This window comes from Perca fluviatilis, chromosome 20 (genome assembly GCF_010015445.1).
Source record: "Perca fluviatilis chromosome 20, GENO_Pfluv_1.0, whole genome shotgun sequence".
In the NCBI taxonomy this organism is placed as follows: Eukaryota; Metazoa; Chordata; class Actinopteri; order Perciformes; family Percidae; genus Perca; species Perca fluviatilis.
This window is the reverse complement of record NC_053131.1, coordinates 23,687,893-23,707,711: the sequence shown is the minus strand read 5'-3', so window position 1 is coordinate 23,707,711 and position 19,819 is coordinate 23,687,893. Positions and strand designations below refer to the sequence as shown.

The following is a 19,819-nucleotide window of genomic DNA, read 5'->3' as shown; positions in this document are numbered from 1 at the left end:
GCAGTGAGTAGCAGGGTAAGCTATTTCTGAAACACTTAGCTTTTCTTAACAACTTAGTTTTCCATCTATTCCTACATTATTAATACACTTCTGAAATATGTTGCTTAGTATTATTACACTTGTTTTGGTTTCTTTAACCATCTTGAACGCATCGTGAGAAATACCCACGCTATGATTACAAGAGCCAGAAGGGTTTCTGTTTATAAAGCGAAAAATTCTATTTTTATTTCAGTGGACATCTGAGTAAATAAAATGGATAAGGTTGCCTGTTGCGAATATAAACTCTAACCCCTCTTGGTGGTGTCTGGCCAACTGTGACCCTGCTGTGGAGTTGCATTGGCACTGGAAACTCATTAAATCACCAGACCAAAAGAATGCAGGGGGAAAAAAAAGTAGTTTCCAAACAGTAGATCGGTAATAGCGGGGGACATCAACTGACAGGCAGAGGTTTCCTAAGATGCCCATATGATGGTAAACTGAGAGTTGGGAACTGCCCCCCCTATTAAGTAGCCGATGGTGGAAAGATTCTTCCCACTTGGAAAGAGGCTTTTCCTTCTTGGACATCTGCTGGCGGAGCTTCCAGTAGCCAGAGAGAGGAGAGAGGGGTCCAGCCGCAGCTCCTGAAAACTTGACTTTATTTTCCAGAGGGGGAGGCTTCAAGCACGCTGCTCTGCAATTTAGTCGGTCCATTTTTTGGGGGGGTTGAATAGGTGAGTTGACTAACTTATATTTATTGTTGTTATTTGGCACTGTTATTTTGGCACTTTTAAGAATATAAATAACAAATTTATATTTTACCAAAATCTGAGAGAATGTCGTCATTTTGTTGCAGCTTTTTTTATAAAGATGAACGCCATTAAGACAAGCTAATAACTTTTAAAGTAACTTTCCAAACATTTTTTTTATTTTTATTTTTTAAGGATTAGTTAGGCTACTGTTTACAAGATTTTACCCTCATTTACGTTACTGAACTGAAATAAAACTGCAACGACAAACCAGCCGATGTTTAGCTATAGCCACGCATTGTTTCAGTAGCAAGTAGCTAATGTGCTTTAGGTGTCGTTTTAACTGTATGAGCCCCAATTGTCGGAGGGGCCAAGACAGTCATTTCGGCCCCTGTTGCAGTTTTCGTGCTTGTGCACCAGGCGGGGCTCACAGCCTGTGGTAAAGATTACAGCAGTCGAGTGCAGACTACTGTGTGGATGTGGTCTACTTATCCTGTAGTAAAATGACTATAACCCCATCGCAGGAGAATATTCCATTCCATTATTCTACTTAAGTACATTTACAGTATGAGGCGAGTCCATGTAAAAGCTATAGTCCATTATTGATTTCTGTAACCGAATCTAATCAAAAAGAAAGATCTAGTCCAAGAAGGAGGTGATTTAGGGGGCGATTTTAAGACTTGAGATACATAAACACGTGATTTGTACAAAAGGGACTGCAATCAAGAAGCACCATAATAAAAATACATGAAAAAGTACCTATGTAGCTATGATATGGTGAGGTTCACCAAGACACCATCCCTGTAGGGCTAAAGTGAGTGAGAACCACAGGTAACCGTAGTGAGCTTCATAGCGACCCACTTAAAATGATCAAGACAGCTAGAGGGCAATGGATTTAAAGATTATGCTTATAAAAATCAAACAGATGTTTTTTTTTCAGTGCCTCGTTACCAAATACCTACAGTACCCCTCAGGGTGTGGGAATCAACTGGAAGCAACAAGGTGTGGCACTTTTTGTGTAAGGGAGTCTAGATGGATCTTGCAGTCTGTCAAAATGGGGAGTAATGATTAAATAATAAGAGCTATCAATATGAATTCCATTAAAACGAAACATAATTCAGGAGAACATTTTGGTCCACAGCACAAGTTGCATTTATACATTATGTATTTTTAGTTACGGGCAAATTACGCGTTCTTCAGATTCAGCATAACTATCTTAATGCAGCAGTAAATGAGACATAAATAGATCCCCTGCATGTGGTGCCTAGTCACCACACTGAAAAAGTAAACTGTGTCGTAGACCTGCAGCTTAAACACAATTCCTCTCTTTATCCTCAGATTGATTGATGCTCTGCTGACCCTTAAGGGCCAAACATGAAGATAGGGCTGTCACTAGCCACGGCTGCATTCCTTGCAGCCCTGCTGTCCTCCATAGATGCTCAAGGTAAATAAAACCACTTGGCCTCAGTTCACTCACATACACTATCCCACTCTGTCTCTTTATCTCCTGCTTCTCTTCTTTCACCTGTATATCTCCATTGGTTCTCTATGTTCCGGGGATTAGTCTTTTACTTTTAATGTCAGAGAGTCATCACATGGACACTGAGCTCTTTGTATTGATAAACTGAATAAAGTTATTCTTATTTCATGTGTATTCTATGTGACCATGTGGCTTTTGGACTACTGACTGATTCCTTGATAATCATCATGCTTTTATCCCTCATTTGTAGTGTATTTTGTCAGATGTGTCTGTCAGGACTCATTACAGGCTTTGATGTAAAATCCAAATCCAATCTAATTTACTTGTATTTAGGCTCTAATTTAGATGGATTAAACCATTACTTCAGGAGCAATTTTCTCTTTCAGATTTGGCAAATATAAAAAAAAACTATGCCGCACTTGTAACGATTTAATTTCCAATTTCTAATTGGATGCATTAAACAGCCGGGCACAGAGTAGAACGACATTTCATGGCTAAATGTTTCCCCATAAATGTTTTAGCAGGGCTGTTTTAGTTTTATGATAGCAAGCCTCTGCACTTTTTTCCAAAGCAAAAATTTGGAAGATCGCCAAGTCCTTGGTAATTAGGCATTGCTAGATCACATATTTTTTTTTAAAGTTATTATACTTATGCTAAGGTTGTAGTAGGATCTAGTAAACCTGTGTAAATCTCTGTGCAGTGGGTGTAGTACAGTACAGTGTTTGAAGTAATTTAAATAGTGTCTTAGTCATTTGAAGTCAATTACTTGTGAAATAGTGGAAGTAGAGAACAGTCATTTACAATAGCTGACATCACAATGTGAACTGCATTCAATATTAAAAACATGTAAAAAAGTTGTGTAATGTAATTCAGTTCCAATTCCAACAAATGAAATATCCGAGGAAAAAGCAAGTGCTTCAAAACTGTACTTAAGTGCCATACTTGAATAACTGTGTTACTTTCCTTGTCTGATTTTGTGCTATTATATTACTGTTTTAGTGTCTATTAAATGTTTTGCTATACATGTCCTAAGAGCCAACATGTCATAGACTGTTAACAATCTGTCAGTAGTTTTGACAGAAAATGACTCAGTAATTTTATATGTAAACATTTCAATCCAACATAATGGCAAATATGAAAATATGGTATGGAAACCCTCTGATTTTTCCCCTTTTGAAAGCTCTCTGGTGGCGTGAGAGGAGTCTAACGTCTACTCGCACATAGCCTATCTCCACCAACGGAATGGAAAGATGAAATACGAGAATAGCAAATTAATCCTCAGACAGCACAAAGACAAAGAGCCTTTCTAGGGCTTCTTTGCGGGCATTCGCAAAAACGCTGAGTTGCAATACATATGGAAAGTTAATATGCAGTAATGTTTAATGTCAGCACATGTTGTGGAATTACTTTGGCATCTGTCCTGCCTCTTTGGGAGAGTCGGTGTTCTTTCCTCCTCTTCTTGGTCTCTCCTCCTGGCAATAGCTCAGGCCAGGATAGCTGGCTGGCTGGCTGGCTGGAGACTGAAATTACTAAAAGAACAGTAGCCAGACTCTGGCCCCTGGGAGCCAGAGGTGTCCTTTATTGGGAACTGATGGGACAGACATCCATATAACAAGAGCAAAAACAAGCTCCAAATAACATACCAGAAGTTGTTATTTAATTTATACATTTTTGTTCCTCAAGTATATTTTAAAACCATGACATATGGTCGAAGAAATTGTAACAAATTTATATGACATGCTCATATAATCTTGCCACAAACAAACGTGGGAGTGACAGGTTGCTTGTGCAAGTGAGCCCCCGCTTTAAACAATTGTATCCAACTTTTTCAATCCACCTTCCATAGCTACTTGCTACCCCACACACACACACACACACACACTTCCATACCCCTTACCATTTGATGATGGAGATGAGTACATCAGAAATCAGGTGGAACGCGGCCCATCGGGGCTCCTTGAGTTGATATGCCAGGTTGGTGATCCTCCAATCCCCGTTTTTTATTTGGTGGGCTCCTGTTTGTCATCTGTGTGTGCATTCAGTGTGTCCCAAGCTATGGCTTTCTCCTCAAAGTGTATTTTACAATGATACTCTTGCCTCCCATGGCACTCTTATTCTACTTTACAGCTAGCATGAACCCACATAGGAAAGCTCTTTGCTGATGCCTTACAGTCTAATGCATGTTCACTTACCTTACATCACCCCCATCATGGTGTACTGCCACTGGTACCATTGTGGATCAATTAGGGCTTGGCCTAGCACTACAAATCAGTGCAGATTACGTCATGCTAACCTCATTAACATCTTTAATTTTCTCACAAAATTTGGTTGATTCATTGTGTCTTCTCTACTGTCTTTCAGTCATTGTGTCACTATGTAGATTTTGTTTTTGTAATTGAACACTAATTCACTATATGATAACATCACTTTTTGAGCCGAGTTGCATGAATTCAGTTAATTAGTTCATTATTTAATGAATGAAGAAAGACACACATTCAAAACTAACCATGTGACACTTTTTATGACAGTGAGTAACTTGTTTAATAAAAAGTGAATTTGGCACTTTTAGATTCAACACTTAATTTTATGCATGTCAATGGCACATATTAAATGTTAGCACACTTTCCCTAATTAACATTAACCATTTTTCTCGACTGGGTAGCCTACAAGCTGTAAAAAAGAATATCATTTTAAAATATGTTTGTCATATCTGTCTGTGTGGTCCCAATTGTACATGGAAACTACCGTCCAGTCAGTCAAAGTTGTTGAGCCAAACAACTTTCTCATGTACATGATGCATGACACTGTGATCAAGTCAGCTGTAAAGGCGCGTGGCCTTGTGTATGTTTTCCTATATTTATTTTGATGTGCACACTTTCTCTATTATAGTACATCTGAACAGTCTTTTGGGTATCTAGAGTAATTTTGTTCTCAAGCCTTCTCATGCATTTTGCTGCTAATGAAAAAGTACACAAGGGTCTCCACTGACGAATTGTGTTATCTTTTCAAAAGGTTTGCAATGGATGTGTGCCACTCACTCGTGTAAAGAGTTTTTAACCAAATAAACAACAAACCACTTTTAGTCTTTGAAATATGTTTATATACAATGTATATATAACATATGGTGTTCAATTTTGTCAAGAGTTACTTCAACAACTATATGGCAACCTTGATTCCATTGTATAATCAGATGTATTTTTGTAATGCTGAGATCAACTCCATCATAAAATCAGTTTAGTATGTGGTTGGGGCATGCGTTGTAATGACTGCACTCAGCATGTGTTGGATGGTTCACTCAATGTTTGCACTTTGGTAGAGTCGTGCACATGTTGTGTATGCCAGTGCTTGAGTTGCTGGCCATCTTGGTTAAGCAACTCAAACAAATGCCATTTTACTCCAAAATGGCTTCTCACACTTTTTCAATGTTGTCACGTGTTCTTTACTTGTCACCCTCACAAATGGACATCAGTGCGTGTGTCTGTCCCCAACAACGAACAAGTCCACTTCAGTCATGAAGTGTTTGTCGTTGGGATCAATGTGCAATGCTTTATTGAAAATGCCTTACTTTGATTTGATCATACATATAACCATTATCATACATATGTTTATATTTGTTGTGATTTAACAGTGTTTCACCTCTTATTTGCAGTGGAACCCCCCTCAGACTTAAAATTTAAAATTCTAAATGAGAACACAGTGGAAATGACATGGACAAGACCCTCGTCAAGGATAGAGGGCTTCAGACTACAAGTTGTATCAGATGCAGGTCAGTATGGGAGTCAGCACTTACAGTTGTTGATCTGAACCCTACCGTAAATCAACTGTTGTGTGTATAAACTGTGTGTATACACAACAGTTGATTTACGGTTAAATTCCCTTTCCTAGATGAACCATCCAGAGACTTTACCCTTGATGCATATGCCACTAAGACCTCAATCACTGACCTGACCCCTGACTTGGACTACTCTGTGTCCATAAACTCCTTTTATGGGTCAGAGGAGAGCATTCCCATCTTTGGACAACTGACCAGTAAGTAAATTTTTTCACGGTGGGTTTATTTAGATTGTTTGCAAAAAGTTATGTCTTAAAATGTTTAATTGAAAAATTAAAGTGCACAGTTATTTTTGCATAAGACACAAGCACAAGGTCAGATTTCTTTAGAAATTAGTGTAGTTTCAGACGTTTTTGAACTTTTATAGTTTAAATCAGTACTGTAATGTTACACTAGCATAACTGTAACATTACACAGGAAAGTAGGGATAAACCACATATGTTTACTGCCTCTTGAATTGCTTACTGTTTATAGCTAATGCAGCATAAAGATATGTGTTAGTGGGAATGTGGTTTTGATCCTACCGACCAGCTTTTATGATGTGTTGACTCTCCTGCCTTTTTCTGCTGTGAAAAAGCACACACTGAGGCAAGCAATGTGCGGTGCTAACTCACCAAGTGTTTCCTGTGTTTCAGTTCAGTCCAGTAACACCAGCGGACAAGTCAGGAAGCCACAGTCAGATGCAATCAGTGAGTATGTTTACTGGAGTTTCAACCAAAATATTTGAATATATTTTTTCCCCTTCATGACTGTCATCAAAATTCTTTTTTCCCATGAAATAATTTGGTCAGGCGTACATTTTACTTTCTGTTGGGGTTGTTACTGGGTAAGCAGACAGGGACTGGGAGGGCTCACATTGGTTCCCATAATTGAAACCAGTCGTCGCATCAAGAAAAAAAGGATAGAAAGGCTTGAAGCTAGGAGACATGTGTTCTGTTATGCGCCATTGAGTGGAGGGGAGCAGAAGGGGGTTGTCAAGTTGTGCCACCTAGAGGCAAGTGTTATTAAAAGATGTGGCAGTTCTTAATATGATATCCCCTTGTCAAACTGTCTTCTGCTCATGTCATGAGACCACCCCCCCACCCCACCTGTTGATTCTTCTGGAAACTATACACACACTTCCAGATTCATTTAAACACTAATTCATGGTTAAGCACTCAGAACTTCTTTCACAACCACCCAAATTGTTTGACTAAACCCTTACTTTAATGCCTTCATTTTCATCATTAGGTCTGGGAATTTTGAGAAAAAATGCTGCCCTTTTAAGAATGAGGCTCATGACGTGAGGAACCGAATTTAGAGTCAATGAGACCTAGGGGAAATGAGGATTAAAGTCCATCCACATAAGCCCCGCCAATTATTTCAATAGAGTCATCTTAAATGTTCCAGGGAATTTCATCTATGATTTAAAGCCCTGTAGGATTTGAAAGTATAAAAGTGAACATTGCTGGCAGAACCTCTGCTAAATGTTTAGTCTATAAAGCTCCATTTTTGCCTCTGTCTGCTAGAATGACTATACCAGCCCACTGCTTGGCACAGGCTGATATTTCCTTTGATGTCAGAATGCATATATCTGAGCCATCCAACTAACTGTCAAGGTTTTTATTTTATTTAGACAGACAGGAGAAGAAATGGGCCAGTGTAAAAATATAGCTCCAAGGCCAAGCTGTTGCTGCCATATCTTTATTGACACATTTCTGGCTTGGAAATTGGTTTGAGACACAAGGATGTGCTTTTTCTCCATTTTAAGTTTTTACACCAATTATTACTCGGTAGTTCAACTTTTCCTAATCTGGCACAATCAAAACCTGCTACATTTACAAAAAGTGTTAATCATTAAACAAAACCTGCTACATTCTTTTTTTAATGGTCCTATTTCTGACCGACTCTTATTTCTCCACTCTTTTTCCCCCAGAGTGTTCGGTCAGTGCAATAGCAGATTTGGTTTTTCTGGTGGACGGCTCATGGAGTGTAGGCAGAGAAAACTTTAAGCACATCCGTAGTTTTATTGGAGCCCTGGCAGGGGCCTTCGACATTGGCATGGACAAGACCCGGGTGGCTGTGGTTCAGTACAGTACAGACACCCGAACAGAATTCCCCCTCACTCGTTACAACAGAAGAGGAGACCTGCTCCAAGCCATCAACGCGCTGCCATACAAGGGGGGAAATACTATGACAGGTAAGGTGTTTATTACAGGTACACGGATGGAAAAAGTTTGATCATTTGTAGATTTGTAGTCTGCTGTAATTGAGCCAATATGGATTTGCATGGGTTTTGTAGATTTTAAGTGTCATTTTTATGTGAAACATTAAAATGTCGAAAGCCCTGTGAATCTGAATATTACCTCGGAGTTAAAAATACACATACATTTCTTTCTTAAGGTGATGCCATAGATTACCTGCTGCAAAACATCTTTACGGAGGCAGCTGGATCCAGGAAAGCTTTTCCTAAGGTAGCCATGATCATCACTGACGGAAAATCCCAGGACCCAGTGGAGGAGTATGCTAAAAGGCTTAGGAACATTGGAGTGGAAATATTTGTCCTAGGTATGGTTTATTATTCAGTGTTTTGTTCAATAGTGTTCTCTCATGTGAATGTCTGCCTGTTCTTGGAAACCATTTGATTTTCCATTGATTGTTCATATTCATATTTGACTTGGTAAAAGTCAAGTACTGTTGATGTTTCTAACATACGCAATACTCTAAAACCGTCAACAGTCTACCACATCTGTATTGCAGCCACTGAGTAAAGAACATATGACTTCATGTAGTTCACATTTTCCCCCTCAGGTATCAAAGGAGCAGATGAGGATGAGCTAAGGGAAATTGCCTCCACACCTCACAGCAAACATGTGTACAATGTTCCCAACTTTGACCTGATCCAGGAGGTACAAAAAAAGATTATCACAGAGGTGTGCTCCGGTGTTGATGAGCAGCTCAGCGCTCTGGTCAGCGGAGAAGAAAGTAAGTCAAAAGATCTTAATCACTTGTGTTACATTATATTGGGTTCTATGGCTTTGACATGAAATTGTCCTACTAGGACTGTCCTAATGGAATATAGTACTGCCATTGTTAACTCACAGCCCGGCAAACATCTTGATGCTGAATACATCTTGAAAGCTCATGTAATTATATATTTCCTGCGCATTTTCCCAGTGGTGGAGCCAGCCTCTAACCTGCAAGTCACGGAAATTGCATCTAAGTCAATGAGGGTGACATGGGATCCCTCCCTGGGGGAAATCACGGGCTACAAGCTCACCCTCAACCCAATGCTACCTGGAATGAAACGCCAAGAGCTGTACATTGGGCCAACCCAGACATCCATCAATGTCCGTGACCTTTCCCCTGAGACTGAGTATGAGATTATCCTGAATGCCCTCAAAGGTCTGACCCCCAGTGAAGCCGTCATGGCAATGGAGAAGACCCAGCCTGTCAAGGTGTCAACAGGTAAAATTATTTGTTGTGCATGAAATCTTTCTTTGACTATTCTTAGATATACTCAAAGTTTCTTGTTCTTTATCCTGATTATTATGGAAAGGCCTTTAAATGACCCATTTCTTGACTTTTGGCAGAGTGCTCTCTGGGAGTGGATGTACAGGCTGATGTGGTTCTACTGGTTGATGGCTCGTACAGTATTGGATTACAAAACTTTGCCAAAGTCCGTGCCTTCTTGGAAGTTCTGGTCACTGCCTTTGACATTGGACACAACAAGGTCCAGATTAGCTTGGTCCAATATAGTCGTGATCCGCACACTGAGTTTGCTCTTAACACCCACCATGACATTAATGCTGTTGTCAAAGCTGTGCGCACTTTCCCCTACCGTGGAGGCTCCACTAACACTGGCAAAGCCATGAACTATGTCAAGGAGAAGATCTTTATACCTGCCCGTGGAGCAAGACAGAATGTTCCCCGTGTGATGGTCCTGATCACAGATGGAAAGTCATCAGACTCGTTTAAGGATGCAACCAGCCCTTTGAATGTAAGGTTTTTTTTTTTAAATGCAGCGTAGGTAGTTTGAGTTTTTTTTTTTGTTGGGGGGGGGGGATGGAGGGGTAGGGCTAGGCCATTGCTAATCAACCATCAGACACTCATGTCTATGAGGTGGAGGACTTTGATGCCTTCCAGAGGATCTCCAAGGAGCTGACTCAGTCCATCTGTCTGAGGATTGAACAGGAGCTGCTCAACATCAAAAAGAGAAGTAAGTCGGAGGATAGAATATCTAAACGCAATAACTATGACCATGAGTGTAGCCACATGATATGCCCATACCTTCTTGGCATCAGTTTTGGATGACTACCATTTGCTAAGTATGATTGTAATGTTAATACTGTTCTTATTAGACACTGTACCATCTGACTGTCAATTGGCCAGTTCTTTAGGAGTTGGTATTATGTCAAAGAGCCAATGTAAATGGGAAAAAGCTAACTACAGCAGTATAATACAACATAAACTGCTGTAAGGCAAGGCACAAGCTACATTAAATCATCTCACTTGACCATAGCCTGCCAATAAACATACCAAAATGTTTTAACCTTGTTAGATGAACAAGGTTACAATAACGCTTTGCGTTTTATTGCTGCCAGTAATTGGAGGTAATGCCCATGGACATGCATGGGCAGAGAGGAGAAAGGAATAAAATATGGCTACAGTAGCCCCATAATTCTCAGAGATTTACAATGTAATATGATCATGGTGGTACTAATTTGAAACTTTTACATGACTTGGGCCTGTGCACTGCCTTTTAATGACATACATTCATAACAAGCAACCTTTTATTTTCAGGTCTACTTCCACCCAGTGACTTGGCATTTTCTGAGATTACCTCCAGAAGCTTCCGTACCACCTGGACAGCTCCTATTTCCAATGTCATGTCTTACCTGGTACGTTTCCGCAAGGCTGAAGACGTCACCGGAGACTACATTTCCATGGCAGTGCCGAGTGATACCACCACAGTCATTCTGCCCCACCTATTCCCCCTTACTGCCTACGAGGTCAACGTCTTTGCTCAGTATGACAAAGGAGACAGTTTCCCTTTGACTGGTGAAGAGACCACTCTAGAAGGTAAGAGAGATTTACTTGGACCATACTGTAATAGTAATCAAAATGAGAATATCTGAGAATGTGTTTATTTATTTATATAAGTAATACACTTAATGAAACAAACAACTTAATGCAAACACCAAATTTCAAGTCCTTGAATGAAAAGGAGCAGAAAGAAGATTCATCTAAAATATTCTCTCCTTTTCAGAGCAAGGGACAGTACGAAACCTACGAGTTACAGAGGAGACAACCAACAGTTTCCGGGTGTCATGGCAAGCTGCTCCAGGTTCAGTGATCAGATATCGTCTGTCCTATGTTGCACAGAGTGGTACTGGGGAAATACTAGAGGCCCAAACCACTGGACCGGAGACTACCATAGTTCTCCAAGAGCTCTTCCCTATTACCACCTACAGTGTGTCTGTGTCTGCTGAGTATGCTACAGGTGTAGGGAACGAGATGCAAGTAGATGGAACCACCAAGGAAGGTGAGTCAGGAAAACTACATCGTTTTGGCAGCTATGTGGATCTTGTGTTTCTGCACAATAGATATGAATTAGTGTCTGATCCATTTTTGTTTGCTTTCAGTCCGTGGTTCTCCTCGTGACCTTCGCGTATTTGACGAGACCGTATCTACAATGAAACTTAGATGGCAGGCTGCTCCAGGAAATGTCGTCCAGTACCGCATTGCCTTCAAACCTGCCGAGGGCGGTGACAGGAAGGAGATATCCGTCAAAGGAGATACTACCCAGGCTGTGCTGAAGAACCTCCAGCCAGCTACTGAATATGAGCTGTTTGTTAGTGCTCGCTACTCTTCTGGTTTGGGTGATCCTCTTCTGGGCACAGGAACCACTTTAGAAGGTAAGGGAGAATGTTAAATTGCTAATGTCTAATTTCAAACCTTTGAAACAGGGTAGGAGTATTTCTATGGCCAATGTGTGAAAGAAATGTGAGGCATGCTTTGTGGCTGTGGGCTTAGCAAGTGGGTACTGCTGAGTGGACAACTGAATTATTGTGTTCAGCTTTTTTTAAGATGCAAGGAAAATCTGAGATTTAGGCATGCACATGTGCTGTTTTCAATTATTGTTTATATTTTATTAAGTTAATAAAGAGCCTGCATGATGTAAACCCAGTGAAATAAGGCCAGTTGTCTCCCACCAAGTCCCCCAAGAATGTACCATCTGGTATTTCTCACATCAGAATTAAAGAAGTTGAGCTTTTACTTTGCAAGGTTGGTTGAGTATATGGGCTGTGGTTAGAGGGGAAAAGACAGGAATGTGGCACTTGATGTAATTCTTTTGGCGTAGGTTTGGGTGGCTTTGCCGCCCATGAAGGCAGTGAGATGGAAATGGGTGGGGGATGCTTGTAAACCTAGAGAACTTATGAAATGGCTTGGAACAGACGTTGACAGCCATATGCCTGCCGGGTAATACCTTTACATCTTGGCCTGTCTGAGATATAGAATATGTTGTTTTACAGTGGTTTATAAGACATATTTTGAATTTGAGTATTACTGTCAAATATTATTACATTTTTTTCAATGTATAATAAGTGATTGGTGACCTTCTCAAGTTCAGTGCATCTGACAATGGTCATCACACTATGGGTTACCTATGGGTTAACTAAAGCCAGATATACAAATCTATGATTGAGCATCTTTTTCCTGTCTATAGATGTTTATAGGCAGGGGGCAGGTCTTCTGTTGACTTCACACAGAGTCGGAGGAGAGATTGTTGTAGTGTCACACCACAGGAAAGGAAGTCAAAAAGATCTCTTATGAGAGAGGGGTGTAGCTCTGGGGCACGAAACAACAACCAGGGTACTGTATCTCACAAAGGACAATTTATCTGGCTTTCAGTCAGTTCCATTTATGGCTGCTAAACCAGTAAACTATGATATCAGAAGAGCTTACCTGACCATGTATTTTATTATAGTGGAGAGAGTAGAGTAGAGTTAACCTCGCTATGCTGTGCTGTATGGAATGATCTTTAATAGCCTGGGCTGTGCATTAGACTGAGGATCAGAGAACAGCAATATTATAAAAAAACGTTACTTTGTTTTAGTCAAACTTTTGTGCACCAAGATGAAAACAGCTAAGTGCCTGTCTTTAATCGTGTCCATGCTTAGCTCAACCTGAAAAGACTCCTCTTTGAAAGCAGTTTGCGCCCACAGACACACCAAAGCTATAGAAAGAGTGGAGTTCTTGTTCCTTGATGTCGCCTCCTTACACTCCTGGCAGTAGTGAGGTCCTCGGTGACGGGCCTATCTTTATTTAACAGGGACATTTATTGCAGACCACATGGACCTGTGCACTAGGTTGAGTAAGAGAACTTTGGCTCAAACTGTGTTCTGTAGAAGTTTTTCAACCATGAATTGACAACTGGAAATAATGCATGTCTGTTTACATTTTGATGAAGAATGCGAAAAGAAATGTTTGTTTTGCTATGTTTTCCTCTGGTCCAACATTGACCAAAGGGCTTGTGTTTATTCATGTCAAATCTGTGCTGTCATCAACCATGCACCCCCACAGGAAAACATCTCCATGACAAAGCACTTTGTTTAGCCAGCTTTATATAGCTGTCATGACGTCAAGAAGCCTCAACACTGATCTCATTGTTTTGAGTGCCATTCACTTTGAGTGACTCTCTCTGTGAAGTCCATGTAGGCGAGAACTGGAAGAGTGTCTTGCACAAAGTCATCCCTTGTGGCTAACAGTGCATGGTAGCCAACACAGAAGCCTTGAGTAGGACATAATTATAACATCCTGAAATGACTCAGAAGGAGGACAAAGAAGGTGTCATAGCGAATGCTTAGATGAATGTCCTGAATGTGGATATTACACACAAACAGAGCAAAATGATTTACTTAAGAAGAGGGAGTTTTATCCAGCATGTGGAAGATGTTACCTAAGAGGACCTTAAAAGCTGTGTGAGCTGTCTGGTCACAGGGAGAACTGTCTGTTTTTCTTCTCCCAGGGTGGTGCAACAGACAGGAAGAGGCACAGAGAGAGGGCTGGGAGGGGTAGAAAAAAGGGTTCTTCAAAGTGTGAACCAGAATGCTTCAGGGTGGATAAAAAAGCTCAGCCCATAACTGAGGGGTCATATGTTCAGCCCCTGAAGCAGCCATTGCACCAATACATCAAACAATTAACTACTGCATGACACAGCAAATGTTTTCACATGTGTTAGAGGCGATTATTTTACTATCTTTAACTTAGCAGCTCAACAGCAGGTGTGAAAATGTAGCATATTGATGTGATTTCCTCTTAAACTCATGCCTTTGGGAAGTTTTAGGTAGTGCCAGGCTCTTTCAGTGGTATCGCCAGACTGTTTTTCTCCACCACTCTAAAGGTCCTTTGAGGTAATAGGCCAGAGGCAGGCAACCTTGGCACAAAGACAGTGAACGGTTCATCTTTGTGGCGCAGATGTGAACCAAGAGCAATAAAGGAGGGGAAGGGGGCCAGTGCTGAGATGGCACTTTGAAGGAACAAATTATTTGCTGCAGTGATTTTGAAGTGTACTTGCTATGTCTATGGAGTGGTGGATCCAACAGCCATATAAAATGATTAGGATAATGTTCAGAGCATGAGCTGGTAGTGTTTCATGTGCATTTTGTTAGCCTGTGGGCATTTTGATGTTTTTTTTTTTTTTAAGTGTAGTCATTTATTATATTTTCAAGCTTTAGGCGTCTCTGGCTGCAGATGTGAAGGTTATGTCAGCACATGCTCTGCAGGAAATCTCTTAGCTGATCGTCAGTTGTGTCATATGTGGTTTTTCTAAAAAAAAATTGGGTGAGGCCTTAATGTGAGTTTGTGATCTGGTCTTGTCCAAAGTTGTAATTTGAGAGTACCCTTCTTCTTGAAGGGTGAGATGCAGTTTCGGGGGTTGAGAAGGAAAGTAAGATAAGGACACGTTTTAACCAGCATGAAATTATATTGTAATATTATTGTATTGCTTGTACACATCTTTATAGAAGCCTCTTTAACTCTTCTATTTAACAACCCAAAAAAGAAATACTGGTTGTAACCAAACATCAAATGAAAAAAATGAGAATTTATACACTGATATTGTGTAAATGCATGTATTACCAAGCAAACCAAAGCTTTTGCTAGGTCTGTGGACCATGTGTTTTATGTACGTGGGCTTTGCTTCCAGAAGTGGCCCCTAAGCTTGTCTGCAAGTACTGATGAAAAGTGAGCCACTATCTGCAGAAGTCATTATCTTGTGATCCTTCCCCGCTTGGTTCACACACAGCCGGAAAAGTCAGTCAAGTTCATCCTTTGCCTTTGGCAAGGATAACCCTTTTGATAAACTGATCAGGGTATATATATAAGTGGCCCACACTGTTTTAATGGTCCTTCCAAAATCTGGAACTCTACATTAGTTTGTGGTCATGGCCATTACTCTTCATATCTGGCCTCCACTCTCAAGGTGCAGATCGCTCTGCTTGGCAGGCAGGGTTGCTGCTGTTATTGCTGTTCAGATCAGTTTACAATTAATCTGTAATAGATGGATGCTGAGAAGGTCTCATAGGGTGACAGATAGACACCGTGGCTTTCTTTTATGCTGTACAGTCGCAAAATTATCATGCATTACACTTTTGGTACATTTGTGATGCATCTCATTCTTTGCATTTGGCCTTTTTGTTAAAACTTTATTTGGTGAGGTTTGATGAATGAGGCCTGAGAGAGACCACCCAGCTGCACTGCTCTGTCTGCCATTAGGTGCTGGCATGTAGGGGCTTAGGGGCTTGTTACAGGATCAGGATCCCGGAGGTTGTGTGGGAGGCTATGTGTGGCAGTGTATCCTCCTGTGGCAGATGCAGCTCCTCTTTATGGCAGCCAGATCTGAGTGTTGAGAGTCCATCTCAAAATGAGCATCTCTCTCAGCCAAGCATGTGCTGGCTGCCCATCACGAAACACCACCGCAAAATTCCCTCCACTGTATTTCTGTGCCTTTCCTCCTTTCATGATCGTCTCTCAAGAAAAGTGAGTGAAGGGGAGAAAGGGAGAGCGCAACATCTGCAATTGTAGCAAACACACTTTTGCAGATCGGGTTTCCTCTGTTTCGATGGAAAATTAAAGTGCAGGCACTGAGGATATGTGATTTATGATTAGTTTTGCAGAGATTTTTCCAACGGCCTCTGATCATGAAGGGAGAAAATCAGGTTGTTCAGACAGATCCTGAGGGGTTAAAGCAGAGACAGATGAGTGATTGTTCATGGTTTAGCGATGGGGTTCCTAGTTTTGTCCATTGTGTGTCTCGCTCACTTCCTCAAACCTCCATATATCTGCATTGGAAATCAACACCACCTGGACAAAGCCATCACTGGGCTGGAGCTCCCTTAAGCATTTTTGTACCTTAGCACTAACACTACCATCTTAGTTCAATTATTATGCATCAGAGCAGCTCAAAACAAAGTAAACTTGAGGAAATACTTTAGGTAAACAAAAGTAAAGCTGTTGTGCTTCTTGTTTTCCATTTCTGTATCCATTACGCAGAGACTGACTCTGTTTATAATGCTGTTCCTCTTTCTTTTTTTTATCTACAGAGCTTGGTTCACCCAGAGATTTGGTGACCAAAGATGTCACTGACACCAGTTTTGCTGTGTCTTGGGCTGCGGCCCCCGGTAATGTTCGTCAGTATCGGATCAAGTGGACGTCTCTGTTCACTGAAGAGGTCGGAGAAAAGACAATACAAGGAGACACCACAGCCACAGTTCTGGAGGGTCTCACCCCAGAGACACGTTATCGGGTCTCTGTGTTTGCTGGTTATGGCAGTGGAGAGGGTCAGCCATTGGTTGGAGAGGAAACCACGGATGGTAAGTTACTTTACCTACTTTAACTGTTCCACCATACACTTATTCCCTATCCTTCACTTCTCACTCCTCTTCATTTTCTACATCTGCTCCCTTCTTTCTTTTTCTTGGTGTTTTTCCAATGCTTTCCTCCTCTCTTATTTTCCTGTTGTGAGTTTCTGAATGTCTCGTCTTGGGGTTACCTAGAAAGTGTGAAGCTAAGGTAAGTGTGATTTAAATCTACGGCCATAAAAGCATTAAGGCAATAAAAGCTCTATGACCACAAAGGGACAGTTGCATTTTTCTTCCATGTGTAACTGTTAAAAAGATCATTTGCAGGATTGCAGTCCAAGAATGCAGGACTAGAAGTTCTTGTCATAAACACATATATCACACCGTTTCTTATGGCTGTAAAGTCAGAGCTATAGGAGATCATTACTAAGAAAAAAGGCGCAGTGACACAGGTTTAAATAAAAATGATCCAGGAAATACAGTCTCGCTGAAAGTCCCATTTGTGGGTGTTATGTAGAAACAGAGATCTGTCAGCGACACTTAACTGTGTTGAGCTAAGAGATAACGTCATAGCTGTTGGCATTCAGCTGAGCCTTCAAGAATATAGAGTCTTCGCCTGCACATCTTTAAGACTGTGCGTGTTATATGTATGTGCACAAGTGACGTAATGTCCAGCACACCTGCACCCGGTTTTCATGGGAGATGCAGGACAGATAGACACTGGCCTCTCCCTTGTTAGACTGCACTCGTGCTTGGATGAGAAAAGCACATTGAGCGGAAAATCACACCAGTTGGGAGGGAATTTATCCACCAGTTCGTGAAATGGAATGTTTTCAAGGAAAAATAGTTCCAACCATCATTATTGTTTATTGATTCTGGCAAGCAAGAAATGTGGCATATACACCAAACACAACCATGAGGCAGCTTTGTCAAAGAAAATGTACACTTTGCTCATTCCTTTCTTCGCTTTACACCCCCTATCTGTTGCTCTCTTTTCTCATGCTCTACACAAATCACAGGTCTCTTTGGGCTGAGCCACACACGGCAAATTTGGATGCGCTGCTTTTTTTCCATTAATAAAAGTCATCCCTCTGAAGTAGAGTTTTCTGAATATTTTCCGCAGCTCATTTCGAGGTCTGACAATTCACACTTGCCCTTCCTGCTCTGAAAATAAGAAACACTCTGTTGAGCACAATGGAAAATGAGAACTGTGGCTTAGCTCAAATTCACAAGACATCTGAGTCTGGCTCCCCAACCCGCCAACTAAACATGATCAATCATGTCAATTTGGGCCTGTTTAATGTATACTTCTGAAAATCAGAAATATTTGGGCAAGTTTGTGTCCACACGCATGTGGAAACTGAGCAGATATCCATATGAAAGACTGTGAGGTAGCCAAGCATGTTACTGTTTAGTTTACTTACCAGCAGGACAGGAAAGCCATTCTGCTTATATTTCCAAAGGTATAGGCCTACTGGAAAAATAAGTGGTTAAGCACACATTTAGCCCAGATTCCCACCTGAACAAGGCCCAAAATCTACATTTTCCGTCAGACCATCCATTCATCATTTCTCCTCTTTTAACCTCTGTTCCTTTATTCCCCTCCTTGCAGTCTCAGCCGCCAGCAGAACGATTGTTGTCTCTGAGGAGACCGAGAAGAGCATGAAGGTGACATGGCAACCAGCCCCTGGAAATGTACTCAACTACCGCGTTACCTACAAACCCAAGGAAGGAGGCCGCCAGCTAGCAGCCAAGGTGCCCGGCGGCACCACTTTTACTGTGCTGAGACGCCTTACCCCCCTTACCACCTATGACATCACTGTTCTGCCTGTATACCGTTCAGGAGAAGGCAAAGCAAGGCAAGGCGAAGGAACAACACGTACGTTGGTTTATCATTCACTAAACCACAAATGTTGCTCTTTCTGTTGCCAAGTTTAGGAAAAGTTTGATTATCCATTACAAACTCAACCACATCCTTATAACATTCATAACCATCTCATCTCATACTAAATGATTAAAGAAATGTCTCAGTACTTAGTGTTCTTTTCCTCATTATGAAGTACTTGGAATAGTTCATCATTCAATTCTATATCATTTAGTCAATCTACGCTTTTCTCTTCTCTCCTTAGTGTCGCCTTACAAAGGTCCTAGAAACCTCCAGACTTCAGAGCCCGCCAAGACCAGTTTCCGCGTAACCTGGGACCATGCTCCTGGCGATGTCAAGGGCTACAAAGTCACTTTCCACCCTGTAGGCGAAGACATTGACCTGGGACAACTTCTGGTTGGTCCTTATGACAACACTGTGGTGTTAGAGGAGCTGAGGTTTGGCTGATTTCTCATTTTTAATCTCATTGTCATATGAACTTTGAACAAAATTCTCCAGTATATCATGTACAAAATAATAACCTAAGATCTTTTTTTGTTTGGTCTACAGAGCTGGTACCAAATACAGCGTGAGTGTGTTTGGTATGTTTGATGGAGGAGAGAGTATGCCATTGGCTGGAGAGGAGAAAACTACTCTCTCTGACGAACCTGAGCCTCCTCCTTATGAGCCATCAGGTAAAATATCTAATATTCTACTATACAAGCCACATATATGTATATATAAATATATTCTAGAAATATGCTATATCATCAAAGGAATAACAGATCAAGCATTGTTATCCTAAAACTAAGTAGAACACGAAGAACTGAAATGGTTTTAGTCATTCTGTTACTCAACTGTCATCACCTTTAAGGCAGCGTCTCCAGTATGTCTCTGGGCAGCAACGGTCAAACATTGGAGACCGTATCACATAGTAAATTTTTGCTAAGGAAAATACGCTCTAAACCCATGCCCCATAAAAGCTGAAGCGTTTCCCTGAATGCCTTTCCTCAAAGCTAATTGTCTCGCGAAATAACAGATGTAATGGCTATTTCATCTGTCTGCCCTTTTCTC

General features: G+C 41.0%; 1 protein-coding gene across 1 annotated transcript in view; it reads left to right on the top strand.

Moving 5' to 3' along the window:
* The first annotated feature begins 342 nt into the window (after window positions 1-342).
* col12a1a (collagen, type XII, alpha 1a) overlaps window positions 343-19,819 on the top strand; it is a 56,702-nt gene continuing 37,225 nt past the window's right edge. The window contains 18 exon segments of the mRNA XM_039786396.1: window positions 343-710; window positions 2,064-2,169; window positions 5,855-5,971; window positions 6,091-6,234; window positions 6,673-6,726; window positions 7,953-8,216; window positions 8,420-8,584; window positions 8,828-9,001; window positions 9,194-9,484; window positions 9,610-10,067; window positions 10,100-10,235; window positions 10,820-11,098; window positions 11,286-11,561; window positions 11,662-11,934; window positions 16,624-16,893; window positions 18,494-18,760; window positions 19,011-19,203; window positions 19,316-19,440. Coding sequence (XP_039642330.1) covers window positions 2,100-2,169; window positions 5,855-5,971; window positions 6,091-6,234; window positions 6,673-6,726; window positions 7,953-8,216; window positions 8,420-8,584; window positions 8,828-9,001; window positions 9,194-9,484; window positions 9,610-10,067; window positions 10,100-10,235; window positions 10,820-11,098; window positions 11,286-11,561; window positions 11,662-11,934; window positions 16,624-16,893; window positions 18,494-18,760; window positions 19,011-19,203; window positions 19,316-19,440 — 3,556 coding nt within the window. The 5' untranslated portion in view covers window positions 343-710; window positions 2,064-2,099.